The following is a 22831-nucleotide window of genomic DNA, read 5'->3' as shown; positions in this document are numbered from 1 at the left end:
GGACATAAATACAGTGCCGTTCTTTTCCCTGGCTTTGGATGAGTCAACAGACGTAAGCCATTTGTACATGATTCAGTGTGATTGCAAGATATGCTGCTGGTGATACACTGCGCGAAGAAAGTCTTGCTGTTCTGCCAATAAAAGGGTCCACAAGAGGTGAGTATTTATTCAAGTCTTTCATGGAGTTCGCTCAAGAAAAAAATCTACGAATGGATAAACTTATCTCGGTGTGTACTGATGGTGCTCCGTGTATGGTGGGGAAAAACAAAGGATTTGTGGCGCTTCTCCGTGAACATGAAAATACACCCATCCTAAGTTTCCATTGCATTCTACACCAGGAGGCACTTTGTGCTCAGATGTGTGATGGGCAGCTTGGCGAAGTGATGTCGCTGGTCATTCGTGTGATCAATTTTATTGTTGCCCGAGCCTTAAATGGTCGCCAGTTTAAAACACTGCTGGATGAAGTTGGAAATAACTATCACGGTCTGCTTTTGCACAGCAATGCGCGTTGGTTGTCAAGAGGGAAGGTGCTTAGCCGTTTTGCGGCTTGCCTGAACGAAATCTGGACTTTCCTTGAAATGAAAGGGATTGAGCATCCTGAGCTAGCCGAAACTGAGTGGCTCCTCAAGTTTTACTATCTCGTGGATATGACTGAACATCTGAACGAGCTCAACGTGAAAATGCAAGGCATTGGAAATACAGTGTTATCCCTTCAACAAGCCGTGTTTGCTTTTGAAAACAAGCTGGAGCTCTTTATCATGGATCTTGAAACAGGTCGTTTACTACATTTTGAAAAATTGACAATTTAAAGATGCATGCACAGCAAGTGAGCCCACTCAAAACTTTGATCTCCAGCAGTTAGCTGGCTTCACATCCAGTCTCCTACAGTCATTCAAAGTACGCTTTGGAGAATTTCGTGAGCACACTCGTCTTTTTAAGTTCATCACCCATCCAAACGAGTGTTCACTGAACACAGCCGACCTGAGTTACGTTCCTGGTGTCTCCGTCAGAGATTTTGAATGAGAAGTGGCTGACCTGAAGGCCTCAGACATGTGGGTGAAGAAGTTCAAGTCACTGAATGAAGATTTGGAAAGAATCGCACAACAGAAAGCGGAGTTGGCGAGCAAGCACATGTGGACAGAAATGAAAAAAAATCTTCAACCCGAAGACCAGCTAATTATCAAAACTTGGAACGCGCTTCCTGTCACATACCTCACACTGCAGCGTGTGAGTATTGCTGTATTGACCTTGTTTGGATCTACGTATGTCTGTGAGCAGTCATTCTCACATCTTAAAAACATCAAGTCCAACCTACTATTACGTCTAACGGATGAAAGCCTCAACGCTTGCATGAAGCTTAACCTCACCAAGTACCAACCAGACTACAAAGCCATCAGCAAATCGATGCAGCACCAGAAGTCCCATTAATGGTGAGTATTATAACAACATTATTTAAAAGAATAAATTCAGAGGCTTATTATACTCACATTTAGTTTAATTCAGTCTTAAAATATATTATATGGCTCTCACTGAAATAGATTTCCAAATATTTTGCTTTCATGGCTCTCTGGGTCAAAAACGTTCCTGACCCCTGCTTTAGAGGATAAAAAAAACAAAGGTTTATATCAAAGTATGGTGAGTTCTTCGTCATATATATATATATATATATATATATATATATATATATATATATATATATATATATATATATATATATATATATATATATATATATATATATATATATATATATATATATATATGGAAGGGCAAATGGTGGTGGAGTTTGCAAAAAGAATGGAAATGGCAGTGGTAAATACGTATTTCAAGAAGAAGGAGGAACACAGGGTGACATACAAGAGTGGAGGAAAGTGCACACAGGTGGATTACATCTTAAGCAGGAGATGCAACCTGAAAGAGATTAGTGACTGTAAGGTTGTGGCAGGAGAGAGTGTAGCTCGACAGCATCGATTGGTGGTCTGCAGGATGACTTTAGAGGTGAGGTTGAGGAAGAGAGTGAGGGCTGAACCAAGGACCAGATGGTGGAAGCTGAAGGAGGAAGACTGTTGCGTGAAATTTAGGGAGGAGGTGAGACAGGCGTTGGATGGTGGTAAAGATGGGTGGGATGATTGGGCAACGACAGCAGAAGTTGTGAGGGAGATAGCTAGGAAGGTACTTGGTGTGACATCTGGACAGAGGAAGGAAGATAAGGAGACTTGGTGGTGGAATGAGGAAGTACAGGAAAGTAGAAGGAAGAAGGGGTTGGCGAAAAGGAAGTGGGATAGTCAGAGAGATGAAGAAAGTAGGCAGGAGTACAAGGAGTGGCGTCGAAAGGCAAAAAGAGAGGTGGCAAAGGCCAAGGAAAAGGCATATGACGAGCTGTATGAGAAGTTGGATTCAAAAGAAGGGGAAAAGGATTTATACCGATTGGCAAGGCAGAGGGACCGAGCGGGGAAGGATGTGCTGCAGGTTCGGGTGATAAAGGACACAAATGGGAATGTGCTGACGAGCGAGGAGAGTGTGTTGAGAAGGTGGATGGAGTACTTTGAGGAGCTGATGAATGAAGAAAATGAGAGAGAGAGAAGGTTGGAAGAGGTGGAGATAGTGAATCTGGAAGTGGGGTGGATCAGTAAGGATGAAGTGAGGACTGCTATGAAGAAGATGAAAAGTGGAAAGGCGGTTGGCCCAGATGGTATACCAGTGGAGGCATGGAAGTGCTTCGGAGAGATGGCAGTGGGGTTGTTAACCAGATTGTTTAATAAAGTCTTGGAAAGTGAGAGGATGCCGAAGGAGTGGAGATGAAGTGTACTGGTTCCGATTTTCAAGAATAAGGGTGATGTGCAGAGCTGTGGAAATTACAGAGGGATAAAGTTGTTAAGCCACACCATGAAGTTGTGGGAAAGAGTAGTGGAAGCTCGGTTGAGAGAAGAGGTGACGATCTGTGAGCAGCAATATGGGTTTATGCCAGGAAAGAGCACTAGTGATGCGATGTTTGCTTTGAGAATGTTGATGGAGAAGTATAGGGAAGGCCAGAAGGAGTTACATTGTGTGTTTGTGGATTTAGAGAAAGCTTATGATAGGGTGCCAAGAGAGGAGTTGTGGTATTGCATGAGGAAGTCGGGAGTGGTGGAGAAGTATGTGGGGATCGTGCAGGATATGTATGAGGACAGTGTGACAGCGGTGAGGTGTGCGGTAGGAATGACGGACCGGTTTAAGGTTAAAGTGGGATTGCACCAAGGATCGACTCTGAGCCCTTTCCTGTTTGCAATGGTGATGGACAGGTTGACGGACGAGATCAGACTGGAGTCTCCATGGACTATGATGTTCGCGGATGACATCATGATCTGTCGGGAGAGTAGGGAGCAGGCTGAAGCGAGCCTTGAGAGGTGGAGGTGCGCACTGGAGAGAAGGGGAATGGTAGTCAGTAGGAGTAAGACGGAGTACATGTGTGTAAATGAGAGGGAGGGTGGTGGTATAGTGCGGTTGCAAGGAGTCGAGGTGGGGAAGGTGGATTGGTTTAAATACTTGGGATCAACTGTCCAAAGTAACGGAGAGTGTGGGAGAGAAGTGAAAAAGAGAGTGCAGGCAGGATGGAGTGGGTGGAGAAGAGTTGCAGGAGTGATTTGTGACAGAAGGGTAGCTGCAAGAGTGAAGGGGAAAGTATATAAGACGGTAGTGAGACCAGCTATGTTGTATGGTTTGGAGGCGGTGGCACTAACGAAAAGACAGGAAGCGGAGCTGGAGGTGGCAGAGTTAAAGATGCTGCGATTCTCGTTGGGAGTGACGAGGATGGATAGGATAAGAAATGAGTATATTAGAGGGACAGCGCAGGTAGGACGGTTTGGAGACAAAGTGAGAGAGGCGAGATTGAGATGGTTTGGACATGTGCACAGGAGGGAAACGGAGAATATCAGGAGAAGGATGTTGAAGATGGAGCCGCCAGGCAGGAGGAGAAGAGGAAGGCCAAAGAAGAGGTTCATGGATGCGGTGAGGGCGGACATGCGGGTGGTTGGAGTGTCAATGGAAGATGTGGAGGATAGCGCGAAATGGAGATGGTTGATCCGCTGTGGCGACCCCTAACAGGAGCAAGCCGAAAGAGGAAGAAGATATATATATATATATATATATATATATATATATATATATATATATATATATATATATATATATATATATATATATATATATATATATATATGTATGAAGACCACAAGGGGAAAACCAGAGATGTCACTTTTTATAAATTTCAGGGTAATTGCACCTGCCAATAGTTGGCAACATAAGGTTTCCTCTCACAATATTACTTTAACAAATAACCAGGGGTGTCACATAATTTATATGGTATAAAGTTTAGCCGTGCAATGAAAAAAACAAGTGTTGTCAAAGCTGAACAAGTAGAAACCCAGAGTTGTCAGTACTTTACTCCTGGTTATCTCCCTTTCATTCATGTTAACTGTTCCACCATGATATTCAGAGTTGAGAAACTAAAAAATGAAAGGTTGAAAACTTTCACAGCATAAACTCTGAGCACTACAATGGCCTATTTGGTTATATCATGGGCTCCGTAGTTGGTGCATATTGTGGTTCAAGCCTGGTCAAACCTTTATTGTGACTTTTATGGGACCCACGCCGTGGCTTAATGGTTAGCGCGTCTGAGTACCCATCCTCATTCAATGTACCCACCGCCCAATCAACCTGCTTGGGTATATGAGGAAGTCACATGAGGTGACTTCGGCTATCGCGGGGGTGGTTTATCCTTGGTTTCCTCCCGGTTTTCCATCAAATTAAGTAGTACGGAGTAAGAAATGGAGAATCTGTCATCATATAAGCGAAATACCCTTCAGTATGGCATTGAACACCAATCAAACAAAAAAACAATGACCGTTTAATGTTGAAAAAAATAATCTGTGATCACCAGTCATGTAATGTATGCTAGTAACCAACAAGCATGAATTTGCTACACATCCTGGGTTAAAATTGCATGGCAATTATTAAACAAGGGAATAACCAGTGATGTCAGTTTGCAACATTGATTCGTTCTTTGCTCTTAAATTAAATAACACAGAAGCTTGGCAAATGCTACATCCTTAATTTGATCGGCCAATGATCACTCTTCCTTTTACTGGAAAAGAAATCTATATGACAGTTATTAAACAGTCCACCAAAGTCTTGAAACTTTGTTGTTCAGTTTCTTCAAAATTGACTTATCCTGACATCTCTGGTTTTCCGCTTGTGATATATATATATATATATATATATATATATATATATATATATATATATATATATATATATATATATATATATATATATGTGAATATGTGTGTATATATATATATATATATGTATATATATATATATATATATATGTATATATATATATATATATATATATGTATATATATATATATGTATATATATATATATATATATATATGTATATATATATATGTATATATATATGTATATATATATATATATATATATATATATATATATATATATGTATATATATATATATATATATATATATATGTATATATATATATATATATATATATATATATATATATATATATATATATATATATATATATATATATATATATATATATATATATATATATATATATACATATGTGAATATGTATATGTATATGTATATGTGTGTGTGTATATATATATATATATATATATATATATATATATATATATATATATATATATATATATATATATATATATATATATATATTTAAACATTCATTCAGATCTTTTGCACATCTTTTTGGCAGAAAAGATTACAGATATTTACATGGCTGCTGAATCTTGTGGATATGTGAGCACAAAAGGCTCTTGTGTTCACAAGATCCAACAATTTAATCACTCAACTTCTCTTGCAAGGAACTTCAACGCTAGAGGAAGACATTAGGCCGACAAGCCTGCCCGATGTTTCCCAACCGATGGTTGTTTATCTGTACTCTATCCTTTTTAAATGCTGAGCGTCAAGCAAGGGAGCAGCACGTACCGTATTTAACAAGTCTTTGGTACGACTCTGCTGCGGTTCAAACCGCCGATCTCCCAGACTCGGAGCAGACGCTCTAACCATTACGCCACCGAGTCTGGTTGATCAAATCATTAATTTAACGCCTGCCAAATTCAGTTTGTGATGCGTCAAGCCCAACACTATTTCACAGTTGTGTGAAAACACCAGTGAAAGAAAACCCAACTTAGTCGATTGCATTCGCAAATGAAATCCTGTCAAGAAGCATGAAAGTATCTCATTGTTGCTGTGCCCAGCATGTGTGCTTGGTATGTAAAAGGCCTTTCAAAATTACAAGTGTATTAAACAGCACTCATTCATCACCTGAAACGAAAGCTCAGGGTCGGGTCATATCGCATGCGTCCCCTTTTTGGGGGCAGGACAGCCTGCACAGTTAAGGCTCCACAGGCGTGCCTTTCAATCCGTTGATGTGTTTTTTTGTGCAAGTGTATCCCGGGGTCGACGTCAATTGTGGTGCCACTCAGCAAGACGTGCTTTGCTTTTACTGACATTTCTGCAATCCGAGCATCGGCTCCAAATCGTAAGAACCCTGCTTGGTGCAGATGACACGAGGGTTCATCAGGAAGAAGTTGAAAAACAAGCGATGTTGATTATTCAGATAAATCCGGCCTACTATATTAAATAACGCAATCCTGTGTTTGTATGTATACATATATATATATATATATATATATATATATATATATATATATATATATATATATATATATATATATATATATATATATATATATATATATATATATATATATATATATATATATATATATATATATATATACACATATACATACATCTGAAAATCATGGAAGAAAATCGGGATGGTCTGATCTCCACCAAATTTTCTGTTGTAGAACACATATACCCAGGGTCAGGTCAAGGGCACAAGGAAAACAAGAACAGCACTCTTCGACGTCACGACGTCGACCAATATGCCTCTGCCCACATTATGACATCATTATAATACTTGTAGCAAATTTGCTTTAAATCTTTTCAGCTGTTCTCAAGTATCACATTTTTACCTGACATGACCTCTGACCTTTGACCTCTTGTTGCCGAAATCGAATCGGTTCATCTTTGCATCATTATCTATACTTATACCAAGTTTGGTCAAAATCCCATCACTCGTTCACAAGTCAGCACGGTAACGGAATTTTACCAAACAGGACTTCTAATCGTTGACCTCTTGACCCTAGAATAGAATCAGTTTATGTATACATCACTATACATACTGACACCAAGTTTGACTTGGATCCCTTCAGCCGTTCTTCAATTATCGCTGGAACGAAAACCTTTAACGAACGGACGGATGCACGAACAACCTGAAAACATAATACCTCCAGTGACGAAATTTTAAAAATCTCCCCCCCCCCTCCCCACTGTGAGGTTTCTGCAGGGCACATTAGGGGAGACAACGTGGTGTGAACAAAGTTTCCGACTTATGATTTCCGCTTGTACGTGTCATTGTGCAAGTAGTTTACTGACCCCTGCTGCAGACAGTGGGGATTACTCGCCATGGAACAAAATATATATATATATATATATATATATATATATATATATATATATATATATATATATACATATGTATATGTATATATATGGTCTCAACAAGGTATGTATGTGGTATGTGCAACAATGGTCTCAACAAGAGAAATGTGGAAGGGCAAATGGTGGTCGAGTTTGCAAAAAGAATGGAAATGGCAGTGGTAAATACGTATTTCAAGAAGAAGCAGGAACACAGGGTGACGTACAAGAGTGGAGGAAAGTGCACACTGGTGGATTACATCTTAAGCAGGAGATGCAACCTGAAAGAGATTGGTGACTGCAAGGTTGTGGCAGGGGAGAGTGTAGCTCGACAGCATCGATTGGTGGTCTGTAGGATGACTTTAGAGGTGAGGTTGAGGAAGAGAGTGAGGGCTGAACCAAGGACCAGATGGTGGAAGCTGAAGGAGGAAGACTGTTGCGTGAAATTTAGGGAGGAGGTGAGACAGGCGTTGGATGGTGGTAAAGATGGGTGGGATGATTGGGCAACTACAGCAGAAGTGGTGAGGGAGATAGCTCGGAAGGTACTTGGTGTGACATCTGGACAGAGGAAGGAAGATAAGGAGACTTGGTGGTGGAATGAGGAAGTACAGGAAAGTATAAGGAAGAAGGGGTTGGCGAAAAAGAAGTGGGATAGTCAGAGAGATGAAGAAAGTAGGCAGGAGTACAAGGAGTGGCGTCGAAAAGCAAAAAGAGAGGTGGCAAAGGCCAAGGAAAAGGCATATGACGAGCTGTATGAGAAGTTGGATACAAAAGAAGGGGAAAAGGATTTATACCGATTGGCAAGACAGAGGGACCGAGCTGGGAAGGATGTGCTGCAGGTTAGGGTGATAAGGGACGCAAATGGGAATGTGCTGACGAGCGAGGAGAGTGTGTTGAGAAGGTGGATGGAGTACTTTGAGGAGCTGATGAATGAAGAAAATGAGAGAGAGAGAAGGTTGGAAGAGGTGGAGATAGTGAATCTGGAAGTGGGGTGGATCAATAAGGATGAAGTGAGGACTGCTATGAAGAGGATGAAAAGTGGAAAGGCGGTTGGCCCAGATGGTATACCAGTGGAGGCCTGGAAGTGCTTCGGAGAGATGGCAGTGGGGTTGTTAACCAGATTGTTTAATAAAGTCTTGGAAAGTGAGAGGATGCCGGAGGAGTGGAGATGAAGTGTACTGGTTCCGATTTTCAAGAATAAGGGTGATGTGCAGAGCTGTGGAAATTACAGAGGGATGAAGTTGTGGGAAAGAGTAGTGGAAGCTCGGTTGAGAGGAGAGGTGACGATCTGTGAGCAGCAATATGGGTTTATGCCAGGAAAGAGCACTAGTGATGCGATGTTTGCTTTGAGAATGTTGATGGAGAAGTATAGGGAAGGCCAGAAGGAGTTACATTGTGTGTTTGTGGATTTAGAGAAAGCTTATGATAGGGTGCCAAGAGAGGAGTTGTGGTATTGTATGAGGAAGTCGGGAGTGGTGGAGAAGTATGTGAGGATCGTGCAGGATATGTATGAGGACTGTGACAGCGGTGAGGTGTGCGGTCGGAATAACGGACCGGTTTGAGGTTAAAGTGGGATTGCACCAAGGATCGACTCTGAGCCCTTTCCTGTTTGCAATGGTGATGGACAGGTTGACGGACGAGATCAGACTGGAGTCTCCATGGACTATGATGTTCGCGGATGACATCATGATCTGTAGGGAGAGTAGGGAGCAGGCTGAAGCGAGCGTTGAGAGGTGGAGGTACGCACTGGAGAGAAGGGGAATGATAATCAGTCGGAGTAAGACGGAGTACATGTGCGTAAATGAGAGGGAGGCTGGTGGTATGGTGCGGTTGAAAGGAGTTGAGGTGGGGAAGGTGGATTGGTTTAAATACTTGGGATCAACTGTCCAAAGTAACGGAGAGTTTGGGAGAGAAGTGAAAAAGAGAGTGCAGGCCGGATGGAGTGGGTGGAGAAGAGTTGCAGGAGTGATTTGTGACAGAAGGGTCACTGCAAGAGTGAAGGGGAAAGTATATAAGACGGTAGTGAGACCAGCTATGTTGTATGGTTTGGAGGCGGTGGTGCTGACAAAAAGACAGGAAGCGGAGCTGGAGGTGGCAGAGTTAAAGATGCTGCGATTCTCATTGGGAGTGACGAGGATGGATAGAATAAGAAATGAGTATATTAGAGGGACAGCGCAGGTAGGACGGTTTGGAGACAAAGTGAGAGAGGCGAGATTGAGATGGTTTGGACATGTGCACAGGAGGGAAACGGAGTATATCGGGAGAAGGTTGTTGAAGATGGAGCCGCCAGGCAGGAGGAGAAGAGGAAGGCCAAAGAAGAGGTTAATGGATGCGGTGAGGGCGGACATGCGGGTGGTTGAAGTGTCAATGGAAGATGTGGAGGATAGAGCAAAATGGAGACGGTTCATCCTCTGTGGCGACCCCTAACGGGAGCAAACCGAAAGAGGAAGAAGAAGAAGATATATATATATATATATATATATATATATATATATATATATATATATATATATATATATATATATATATATATATATATATATATATAGCCCCACCACCCCCACAATCTCAACCACCCCCCTCCCCCCAGATGGTGGGTATTTCCTGTAAACACAGAGAGATAAATAAAAAGACATAAAAAGATTCAGTAGAAAAATAACTTCATTAATGTCAACAAAAATTCGTTAAGAAACACCCCAGGTTTCTGCAGGGCACACACGGTCCACCATCAACCCCCTTCTGGTGAAACTACCAAAATACAGGATCATTGCTCACCCTCACTCATTTGTTCTTCTTCTTTACTGCCTGTGGAACAAACTTCCACATTCTCTTAAATCTCATTCGTTCCTCCATGTCTCCAAGACGGCTAGCTATTCACCAGCATCTGAGATCATCCCCAATCTAAAACCATGATCTTTTATACTCTTCTTAACCCCCCCCTCCACCCTGGACTCCCACCACCACCCTACCCAAATCCCTCCACCTTCTAAATTTCCAGTTTTCCCTCCTGAAAGTTTCCTTCTGTCTCCATCTTGTCCACTTTATGCATCTTCTAACGGCCCCCATTCCTCTCCACACTGATTGTTTGTCCAAGTCTGCCTCTAATTTGGCCTTCAACTCTGCTGTTGGTGTCCTCTCCACCCCTCTCTCAATTGTTCCTTTTGTCCTGTTATGTCTTGATCCGTTCAGTGTACCAATTCTAGCTCTTCCATGAGCCTCGACAATGTATAAAAAATATATAATAGGGGCAATACCACTGGGTGCTCACCTGGTAGTGCCTGGATAAGATAAACAGGAAACCAATGGTAGGCATAGACTTTCCACAAAATATGTAACGGAGAAGAAAGCAAATACCTCTTTTGGGGGGATAACCCCACCGCCCCCCATAGACCCCAATTTTTTTTTTTTTAATGGTGTCACCAATATTTGGCACATCACGGGTGATGAAGGTTGTGGTCAAGTTTCATCGAAATTGTGTGTGTAGTTTCAGAAAAGAAAACAAATACCTCTTTGGGGGGGGGGGCAACCCCCCGTAAACTCCCTCCATTAGACCCCCTCAGACCCTGATTTTTTTAATGCCATGAACAAATTTTAGAACATCATGGGTGATGAAGGTTGGCATCAAGTTTCATCAGAATTGCATGTGTAGTTTCTGAGAAGAAAGCAAATAGCTATTTTGGGGAGCAACCCCCGTAGACCCCCTCAGGGTCCGATTTTTATTTAATACCATGAACAAACTTTGATACGTACATACACGGTGATGAACGTTGTGGTAAAGTTTCATCAAAATCATATGCTTTTCCAGAGAAGAAGTTGCAAGTATTTGTGGACGGAGAGACGGATGCATGGACGGATGACGCTCCATCCCATAAGCTCCCCGGAACTACGTTCCAGGTGAGTAAACCGCTAACCATCCCATAGCTCCCCGGAACTACGTTCCATGTGAGCTAACCAACCCATAAGCTCCCCGGAACTAAGTTCCAGGTGAGCTAAAAAGTGAGCTGCGGATGCTGCATTGCTGGGAATATATATGCTGTATTATCTTGAAGTATAGAATGTAGTAATCAATATTCATTCTCAAAAGGTTATGTATTTTTATATTGAGTCCCGTCTTTGTCAAATTTTGCCCACAAACCCATTGAGAGCAAAACTTGCCATGATGCAAAACTGTGTTAGTGCGTGATGCAACAGTGCAAATCAGAATGGTGGTGGAGTGGAGTGTGAATTGATTTTCACCAGGAATTGATTCTGGCCGCAGGATGTCTGGGCATGAAGAATCATATGGGGCTGTCCTATTATTGGCTGTCATCAATTTAGTCCCACTCCTGGGTAGTTCTGGTGGAATTTTGATATATTTTTAAAAAAACTCTTTGAAAGATCCTGAGTGCGAGAGTGTCAAAGTAAGGTGCATCACGGATTTGAGAAACATCGTGGAGGAATTCCGACGGTGTAATGAGCCAGAAGCATTGTTGAGGAGCCAGAAGACAGAGTTTGAGGACAATATAGAGTTTCTAGAGCTTCTCAGAGGGATTCTGGTGACACATGAGCTGTTGATGTGTGGAGCCTTGACTCATGAAGACCTGTTTGTTAAACACAGGACCACAGCCCTGAAGCTCTGCTCGAGTTTGGGAATGGAAGCGGCAACATCGCTCCCGTCCAGAACTCCAATGCTTTAAAGAGCAAAGTTTTGTTCGCACCACATTTTCACCCTTCATCTGGCCCAGAAACATCAAGTTCAGAGAAAACAAAGAAACAAGTTTGGCATTGTTAGATAATATCAACCCTATGGAATTCTGCACAGCCAGTTAGTTCATGTTAAGGACAAGATCCGGAAGGATAGGACACGTAAGTTGGGGTGTGGCATCAGAGGTGGAGAACCATCAAGCAATGAGACATACAGAGGAGAAACCGAGTAAACCCTTAAGTTCCGGATTAACCAACGTCGTCGTCCAGCTTATGAAGAGGTTTTGAACTCTGCCGTATATACGCACCTGAAACCTGCATGGTCACAGCTTTGATAACAGTCAAGTGGTCATCTTCGAAGAGAAAAAAAAGTGGTTTGGTCGAGGTGTCAAGGAATCCATTTCGGAAAGAGCTGAATCGCCATTTCTCAGCAAAAAGGGCAGTTTTGCGATTTCATCCGTCACGTCTGTAGGATAAAGCAAAAACGTCTCTTCCACGCCGTCTGTAACCATCATGCCATGCCGAGGTTGGTCTACAGAACGACCAACCACCGGCGGAGTTCACGTGGCGATTCTCAACCTTCGTCTTCACTTAAACATCTGCCGTGACCCGAGGCGAGTCGACACTCGCTGAAACGTCGGTTTTTACCGACGAGCAAGTCCAGCTTTTTTCAATAATAAACTTTTACTGTAATAACGTCCAAGTTTTCATGCGTATGTTTGTTACTCTTTCACGGCTAAACCGTAGCACACAGAAGTCCCAGACTTTGTTTTGTTGGTACTTCAGAATCTGGGTAAGGTTTTACGCTCACCCCAATGAAACCAATAACTCCATATTTTCTTCAATGTCCAACATGTCCCAAACCCCCCTGCAGGGAAGAGCTCACCCAGCCGGGCAATGCCAGGCATTCCTCCCCCACCACTCCCCCAGGGTGTGCAATAAATTTCAAGTTTATATTTTGCATAACCAGTCGTCCTCGTCATTCCTTGCCTTTTTCCACTCCTGCCCAAATTAATTTTGATCACTCATGGGGGATTAGGCCACAGTTGGCAACATTACATTCATAATCAAAATTGAAATTTGCACTCGCTTGTTATTGGAACAGCGTGGCAGCGAGCCTAGTGCGTAAGACGAAGTTCGTGACATCGCTCTATCCACCGTGTCGTGACGCACAGTGAAGGTGTGTCACCATGGCCAGTACGTTTTCACGACTTTAATAAATGTTGTGTAACTTGGTCTTAATGCATGACGTGTTACGGAATTAAAGACACAACACAATACAGATGGGACAGTAATGATCACAAACAATGAAGTGGTCACTCATTAAATAACACGAAACACACATCCGATGCAAAATAGATGAAGACATCCACACTGTTTAATGAGACATCTTTTGTTTTGCATTGTAGTGAGTTGCCTCTGTCGTAAATATTTGGCCATAATTTCATTGCATAGTTGAATTACATAGCTAAATAAATGGTTAGCGATGTCATTGTTTAAAATTTTCAGTGTTTGTATCATGGAGCAATTTCAAGTTTAAACTATGTGGAAGGTTTTAGGGCATTCGTGGGGAGGGTGGTGGTGGTGGTGATGGGGGGGGGGGCACAGAAAAGGAGGAAGGGGAAGGAGAGGAGATTTAACTTGACCCTTCAGATTTGCTTATTTTGCAGATATGTAATATTTCAACGGCGTCGACAGAATGGCCAAGACGTATGCACACTCATCGCTCAGCTGTCTTGCTTGGGTTTGAATATTGTCCTGGCTATAAAATTCCGTCCTGGTGTTTCACATGTCTGGTGTTGGCTGAATGGTTCGGGTGGTGGGCTTGGGATCCTAGGGTCCTGAGTTCAAATCCCGCTTGGCTATTGAATTAATACCAGGTGGGGTTGACTCAGCCTGTCATCATTCTGAGGTTGGCGAAATGAGTACCAGCTTGCTGGGATGATTGAGCCGTTCGAGTATCCTGCGTCGGAGTGGCGACCCATCCAGGATTGTGCCCAATAGCCCAGGAGACTGCTTCGGCAGCACCATTGCTCTGTACAGAGAATGGTCTTGATGGATGGATGGATGGATGGATGTTGTTTAACTGACAGGTTGATTCATCAATATGTGTGCCGTCCATCAGATGGATGTTAAATCGGGCGTCCCATCTGCTGGAATTAGTTTGCGGGTATTAAATAACCCACGGTGTCCTTCGCGAAGAGTGGGCGACCTATCGCTGGCACCATAAACCAATTACAAATTATGACCCTAACTCCTGCTGGGAGAGGGATGGCAAACCAGCCAGCATGAACCCAGACCAATAAAATGCTTCAGCAGCACCGGCGTTCCCCCCAAGAGTGTATGGTACATCGGATCAGAATATTTGAACAAATGATAACAAAAAATTCAACGCGATTGTACATTGTGGAAAATAACATCAAAGTGAGCAATGACGTAACGATTTTTCTCCATGACAAGCATTCCACGGAATATTGTTTCATCGGTTGAACCGTGTGTGCCATACTTGACAGTGAGCTTTGGATAGGAAGCATTGATTGTACGTGTATCGCTAAAATTAAAATGGCACACCTTGATGGATACTTACTGCAGGATATGAAAAATGAGAGAGAAGAACATTTCGTTGATGATGGCACCAGTCATATACCAAGGTTCGTGGTAGACCGAGGGGACGGTGCGCACGGCGTAGCACAGGTAAAGGCCCCAGCACAGAAAGAGGAATTCAGCTGAAGGAAGGAAGGAAAGAGTATGGAGCAGTTTGACAAAATGCATGTGATTCTTCATCGTTCATACAAGCAGATCCTTCACAATTTCCCATGAACATTAGATATTACCGTTGATCAAGTTCACATTTCTCAGTTCATGTTTGAGTTTTTTTGCTGGTTGATACACTTCAGAAATAGTGTGACCTTCAACCTAAAAATGGTGTTAACGCTGGGATTTTTCCTCCTGTGAGTGTTATTGCTGCATTTATAACTGGAGAGTTCATAGAACACGATACCCTGCGCAGTGTTCAAGTGCATACTTCAATTTTAATGCAACAATGATTTTAAATGCTCAGACCACATCGACTTTAATCTATCACTTGAGTCCCACCAAAATAGATATAGTGTGTCTTTTTCCGATTTTCGAAGTGGGTAATTATGCGATGAAAAGTCGAAATCTTATTTTTCTTCACGCTTCGCCATGACGTCACACCTGGAAGTCGACCGCTTGCCTTATATAATATATGATTGCCATACAATAAACCAATAATGTAGAAGGATAACATTAGATCCGTCAAGTCTGTGCCATGATTGCCAACCTATGGTTCTTATTCTGTGCTCTATCATGCTTTTTAATTGTTAAGCATCAAGCAAGGAAGCAACATGTATCATTTTTAAAGTCTTTCGTTTGACTCAGACAGGGTTTCAACCGCTGATCACCCAAACTCCAAGCGGATGCTCTAACCTTGAGACCACCGAGTGTAGTTTCTTTCTTCTTCATCGTCCTTTTCATTTGCCTTCTTCTTTCAGAACTCTAATCCTTTGGAAATTTCGAGTCGCTCTTGCACTTTCTACCTTTCTTGGTAATAGCAATACCCACTACCTCCAGAAGCGAAATATGGTGTCACTGCCCCCCCCCATCCCTTAGGCTGGGATCACTGGTATAAATCACTTCCACGATTCCCCATGTCAAGGAAAAACTAAGTCACGTCCCCAGATTGACCAGGCCATTTCCGATTCTACGATGATCGGACGGACACACACACACACATACACACACACACACACACACACACACACACACACACACACACACACACACACACACACACACACACACACACACAAACATACAGAGAATTCCCTTATTTGAATCTAGCCAGAAACACCCGCTGCCTTCTGCTTGGGGGACCTACTTACAGAGGGAACCGCACCTTTGCAGGAGGATGGGGTGGGAGGTTGTGCCCATGTCACCACCCTTTGTGGCACCCCCAGAGCATATTTGCAAAATTTTGGTGAACATTGGCCCAGGGTTTGTTTTGTTTTTTTAATGATTTTCAGACGTACCGGGCCTCATTTGATACCGTAGGCTTGCCCAAGGTGCTTTGGGAGTTCTCGTGTTGCTCATTAATAGTGATGGCATTTACAATTCACTGACTGTTAATGTGTTTGTGCCTAGCACATTTGAAAGCAAAGCCAATGCTCATCCATTTAACACAATGTGCCCCGACTTATTATCCCATGGAATTCCACTGTGAGGACAGGTTATCTTACCCAACCGTAGGCTCGTTACAGCATTATGTGAACTGTGCGGTTTCTCCTTGGAACCTTGTGATAAGAATACCTATCATCAATATTCAAGTGCGTAGAAACAAAGCAATCAACGAAAAACAAGTGACGAAACCAACTCAAGTATTTGTCTGAAGACTTGAGCCGTTTCAGCTGTTTCCTGATGTTTCAGCTAAAGAATATCCTTCATCTGTGACGACATGAGAGACATGCAGGAGACCGGTGTTTTATTAAACCCTACCTGGGAGACTGTGATGCTCCTACCTGCATAAATGACATGCGACCACAGATTGACATTTTAAAATATCATTTATTCATGTTATGTAACGGTACAAGTCCAGGAAAAGGGTCAAACCCCACGGTCGTTCAGAATGATGGGTTTAATCAACAGGGCACTGATTGAGGTGAGCCAACCACCATGAAAAGCAAGAAAAAGCTCACGTTGCGGGAGTTAACCCTTCGTAAGAGAAAAACGGGTTACCATCTCCCAATTTTGAGTAGATATATTTTGCTAAGTTGTTAGTTTTGATGGAAACCAAAAAAACCTTTCACAATGTATTGATCGTGGCATGTGCATGTCGTCAAGTTCTCATGGAAACATATCCAGTTGGAACCTATAATCCCTCCACGGAACAACTATAATAACTGTGGATGAACTGTGTAATGTTATGTCAACGAACTGTTGATAGATATTGCCTTCAGAAAGGATTCACACCCCTCGACCTTTGTCACATTTTGTTGTTGCAGCCTGAATTTAAAATGGATTGAATTTAAATTTTTTGTCACCGATCTGCACAAAATACCCCATAATGTTAAAGTGGAATTATTTTTGAGAATTTTTTTTTTTTACAAATTAATTAAAAATGAAAAGCTGAAATGTCCTGCGTCAATGAGTATTCAACCCCCTTTGCTATGACACTCCAAATTGAGCTCAAGTGCATCCAATTTCCTTTGATCATCCTTGAGATGTCGTTGCAACTTGACTGCAATTCACCTGTGGCCAATTCAATTGATTGGACGTGATTTAGAAAGAAACACACCTTTCTGGATGAGATCCCACAGTTGACAGTGCCTGTCAGAGCAGAAACTCCACCATGAAGTCCAAGAAACTGTCCATAGAATTCCAAGATGGAATTGTGAGCAGGCGTAGATCTGGGAAAGGGAATAAAACAATTTCTAGAATGTTGAAAGTTCCCAAGAGCACAGTGAGCTGCATTATTCGGAAATAGAAAGAATATGGAACTACCCAGACTCTTCCTAGAGCTGGCCATCCGACCAAACTCAGCGACTGGGCAAGAAGGAACTTGGTCAGGAAGGTGACCAAGAACGCAATGATCACTCTGACAGAACCTTGGTCAGGGAGGTTACTAAGAACCCAATCACTCTTTATCCCTCAGATCGGCAAGCAGCAGCCTCTTTACCCTCTGCAGATCTGGATAAAATCACAAACTGGTCCAACACATGGAACATGTTTTTCAATCCTGACAAATCTCACACTCTCACTATGTCTCTCCAAAAGGACCGTCTGGTAACCACCCCCCCCCCCCAACCAACCCCATCTACTTTCTCAACAATCCTCTTGAAGAAGTTCTTTTGATCAAGCTTCTGGATCTCACTATCTGCCATGATCTTTCTGTTCCTGGGAAAACCACATTTCCAAACTGGCCTTCAAAGCCAGTCACCGACTGGGCATCCTCCATCGTGGAAAGTCATTCCTTGGCACGCCTGAGATCCTGACCATATACAAGGCTTTCGTCTACAACCTGATGGAGTACTGCTCTCCCCTCTGGGCTGGTGCTCCCACCTCTCATCGGTTCTCGGCTTCACGCTGTGGAAACTCTCCCATGATGAGGCTGAGTCTTTGGGCCTCTCACTCTCTCTGAGATCTGTCCCCCCTCTCCCCCCCATATATCCACAGGGTGCTCAAGGTCCACCAGCAATCCCCTTCTGATAAAACTACCAAAATCATGAATCACTGCTCACCTTCACTCTTTCATTCCTCTTTTTCCCCACCTTTGGAACAAACTCCCACACTCTCTTCAAATCCCATTCTTCCCTCCAGGCCTTCAAAACAGCTGTTCACCACCACCTCTTATCTTCCCCCATCCAAAACCATGATCTTTTCTACCCTCGCTAATCCACCCCAAACCCACTTCCTTCAAATTCCCTGCTTTCCTTCCTGAAAGTCCCTGTTGTGTACGGACCTGAAAGTCCCTGTGGTGTCCATCTTGTTTACTCCATGTACCCCACCCATCCCTCTCCCTTCCACAGATCTCCTCATGTGTCTGTTCCACACTGTTTTTTCCTTCCCTCTCCCATCTCTCCCATCTCTTGCTCCCCTTATTGTACATTCTGTATGATAGCTCTCATACGAGCCTCGACAGTGTATACAAAAAAAAATGAAAAAAATCTAGAGTTCCTTGGACGAGATGGGAGAAACTGCCAGATAGACATCAGTCTCTGCGGCACTTCACAAGTCCAGGCTTTATGGGAGAGTGGCCAGACGGAAGCCACTCCTGAGAAAAAGGCACATGATAGCATGCCTGGCGTTTGCAAAAAGGCACATGAAAGACCCTGAGAGCATGAAACAAAATATTCTGTGGTCTGATGAGACGAAAATTGAACTCTTTGGCCTGAATGCAAAGCACCAAGTGTGGCAGAAACCGAACAGAGCTCATCACCCATCTAACACCATCCCTCCCATGAAACATGGTGGTGGCAGCATCATGGTATGGGGATGCTTTTCAGTAGCAGGGACTGGGAGACTTGTAAGAATAGAGGGAACAATATCTGTCTCTCTCTGTCTCTCTCTGTCTCTCTCTGTCTCTCTCTGTCTCTCTCTGTCTCTCTCTGTCTCTCTCTGTCTCTCTCTGTCTCTCTCTGTCTCTCTCTGTCTCTCTCTGTCTCTCTCTGTCTCTCTCTGTCTCTCTCTGTCTCTCTCTGTCTCTCTCTCTCTCTCTCTCTCTCTCTCTCTCTCTCTCTCTCTCTCTCTCTCTCTCTCTCTCTAGTGCAGCCTGTGGCTGCTGGTTGCATCATTGGTTGGGACACAGCTATGCTGCTGCTGCAGTGTCCCCTTACCAGTGCACTGGTTGCACTGGTACTCATTTTGCCAACTTCAGAAGGATGACAGGCTGAGTCAACCTCCTGGTGTATTAATTCAGCGCCCAACGGGGCTTGAACTCAGGACCCTGGGATGCCTAGCCACCACCCGAACCACTAAGCCAACACCAGGCTTAGAGGAAACAATGAATGGAGCCAAATACTGGCAAATCCTTGAGGAGAACCTGCTTCAGAGTGCAAAAGGCCAGAGACTGTGGTGAAGATTTACGTTCCAACAAGACAATGACCCCCAAGCATACAGCCAAAGCAACACTGGAATGGCTTCAGAACAAGAATGTGAAAGTCCTTGAGTGGTCCAGCCAAAGCCCAGAGTTGAATCCCATTGAGAATCTGTGGAAAGACTTGAAGATTGCTGTTCACCGACGCTCCCCATCCAACTTGACAGAGCTTGAGCAAATCTGCAAGGAATAATGGGAGAAAATCCCCAAATCCAGATGTGCAAAGCTGATACAGACGTACCCAAGAAGACTCGAAGGTATAATCGCTGCCAAAAACACTTCGACAAAGTATTCACTCAGGGGGTTGAAAACTTATATAAATTAGATATTTCTGTTTCATTTTCAATAAATTTGTAAAATATTCCAAAAACATGTTTTCACTTTGTCATTATGGGTTACCAGTATTTTGTGCAGATCAGTCACAAAGAAATTTAAATTAAATCCATGTTAAATTCATGATGTAACAGAACAAAATGTGACAAAAGTCGAGGGGTGTGAATTCTTTCTGAAGGTACTGTATATATTCCGATTGTGATATGCTGAAGGAGTTTCTTGGTGAGGGCTACAATGTGTGGTTTGCCACTGCCTTCCCAGCAGCTAGTAGCGAGCATCGGAATTTGAAATTTGGCCAGGATGCCGGAGATAGTTCCCCAACTCTTTGTGAAGGACAACGTGAAGGGATCTTTAATGTGCACCAACTAATTCGGGCAGATGTGACACCTAGTTTAACGCCCATTTGAGGGAGGGCACACACATTGATCGTCACCCTACCTGTGAAACACCGGGATAACAGTTAATAGCTGGGTCGGGATTCAAACCCTGGCTTGAGAGCTGTTACAGCTAACAGCTTAGAGTGAGCGTGCATACCTCTTGGCCGTCCTGCCATGGAGTGGGGATGCATGCTTTGTAGCGACTGAAAACATTTTACAATTCTCTCTTGAATTCGTCGTTCACTTAACTCATTATAATGCTCGAATTTATTTTGCCTTCCAAACTCTGCCGATTTCCCCATGGAGAACCAAACCACGGTCGCCATGCCCAATGCTCGCGGCGCCGCAGGAAACTTTCACCTGCTTTAAAATGATTTCTGTTGCACTCAATGAAGTTACACTTCGGGCATATTCTTTAATCTTTTCTTCACTCAATAATCAACATACAGTAATGGTCAGAACAGAAGAAAAAGTAAAGTTCAATGCTTTGGCAATTTCACGTGTTCTTGTGTAAATATGGAGAAGTTGGGATCACAGCCATCCTTAAATAATAAATATGCTTATATGCTGAGTTATATTAATCGCTGTTTTGTTTAAATTTTCAGATGTCACTCCAGATTTCAAGAGTTATTTAGTCCACGAGATCCGATTCTCAAATCCGAAATCACATTTCGATGACATACGTCAACTAGAGTGTGAGAGTAGATTGTGTTTGCAAGGCAAGGCTTTTTCAGTGGAATGAATCAAAAGGCCTTTCATGAAGGTAAGCCGTTAATTATCTTCAAAAGGGGTGTTTAATTTCACCTAAATACCCAATTTCCATTCATGCGCTCTCTTGGAGTTCCCTTAATGTGCAGGCAAAGTTTCGGCCCACCAGGTTTTATGGTTTTGGAGTTATGGAGGACACACACACACACACACACACACACACACACACACACACACACACACACACACACACACACACACACACACACACACACACACACACACACACACACACACACACACACACACACACGCTGAACGGTTCGCCAACAGCAGGCACTTAAGTAATGTTCTTCTCAAACAGCTCATAAAACCATGTTCTGTGATAGTTTCATTATTTAATTAGGTTCAAATGAAATTATTTTTTGTGCGCACTATATTAATGTCGTTACAATTGAATTCCAGCTTCCGTTTCCCATCCACTTCTGGGTGAGCACACACCACCAGGGGAAGCTATTTCGCCTATCTATATACATACATGCACATGTGCAAGCTGCATTATTCCATTATAGTAAGAAATACTGGCAGGGACCTGAGGAAATTCCATGCAACGCAAAATATGACTTCAAGTCCTCAACCTCCCCCCTATCTCCCCCCCTCCAAACCCAAGTCCTCAACGAAGCTAAATGCCTGAATCATTAAAACTTGCCTGCGTTGTTCCTCCATTGTTCCTGTCCCCGTTTGTTAAGAACAATAATAAAAGTAAGTAACGAAGGAATGTTAAATTCAATCTCTTCCCCCTTTCTTCTAGAAACATTCCTGCTCTCGTTCGTTATGAGCAATTTAAAAATAACAAAAAACACAAATCATCTCACACTTCTTCAGTAAAAAAAAAAAAAAATAGCGGGAAAGCAAGCTAAATGATGAGAAAAAACAAAACATGTAAGGTAATTAGTTAAATTCGTAAAAACAGGAGATAATTAATTGGTCAAAATAATTGTTAGATAGACAGAGAAGCAAACAAATGGAATAAGCGTATTATTATTATTATTATTATTATTATTATTATTATTATTCTATTAGAATAAAAACCCATCAAAAATTAAGGGTTGGAATTATTTTATTCGGAATATTGAAGGAGACTGGAAGATATGATGTTTTGTAGCAGCAAAAAGCATTATTTTAAAACACAGGTACAAATGTCACCCTATTTTCTTTACCTTATGGGACGTTTTGTTTGAACAGTACAGCCTTGTGAGCACGCGAAAGTCTGAAGCCTCGGCCTAGTGTCAGGTGTCCTTAAATCTTCTTTCTTTACTCGACATCCTATGGACGTAAAGGAACACTTGTTTTACTCTGTGAATGGTGCACATCACGGGCAGAGAATTTCATCTTCCTACGCCTTGTGTCAACTGTTATTTTTTAAACTTCTGTAAACCACCCTCGAGGCTCAGTTTGCAAGTCATGGTAGTGAATTCCAATATAAGAGATGTAATTACTCTTTTATGAAGAATGTTTTTCGAGTTT

At 42.5% G+C, this 22831-nt stretch overlaps 1 protein-coding gene across 1 annotated transcript in view; it reads right to left on the bottom strand.

Moving 5' to 3' along the window:
- The window catches only part of LOC147030994 (metabotropic glycine receptor-like), a 191813-nt gene that overhangs the window by 8139 nt on the left and 160843 nt on the right, over window positions 1-22831 (bottom strand). The window contains exon 8 of the mRNA XM_085875634.1: window positions 14862-15000. Within this exon, the coding sequence (XP_085731760.1) occupies window positions 14862-15000 (139 nt within the window). The remainder of the gene's footprint in view (window positions 1-14861; window positions 15001-22831) is intronic.

The sequence above is a fragment of the Eptatretus burgeri genome, chromosome 3 (assembly GCF_056783735.1).
Source record: "Eptatretus burgeri isolate ZD-2024b chromosome 3, Ebu_testis_v1, whole genome shotgun sequence".
Lineage (NCBI taxonomy): Eukaryota > Metazoa > Chordata > Myxini > Myxiniformes > Myxinidae > Eptatretus > Eptatretus burgeri.
This window is presented reverse-complemented; position numbering and strand designations above follow the sequence as displayed.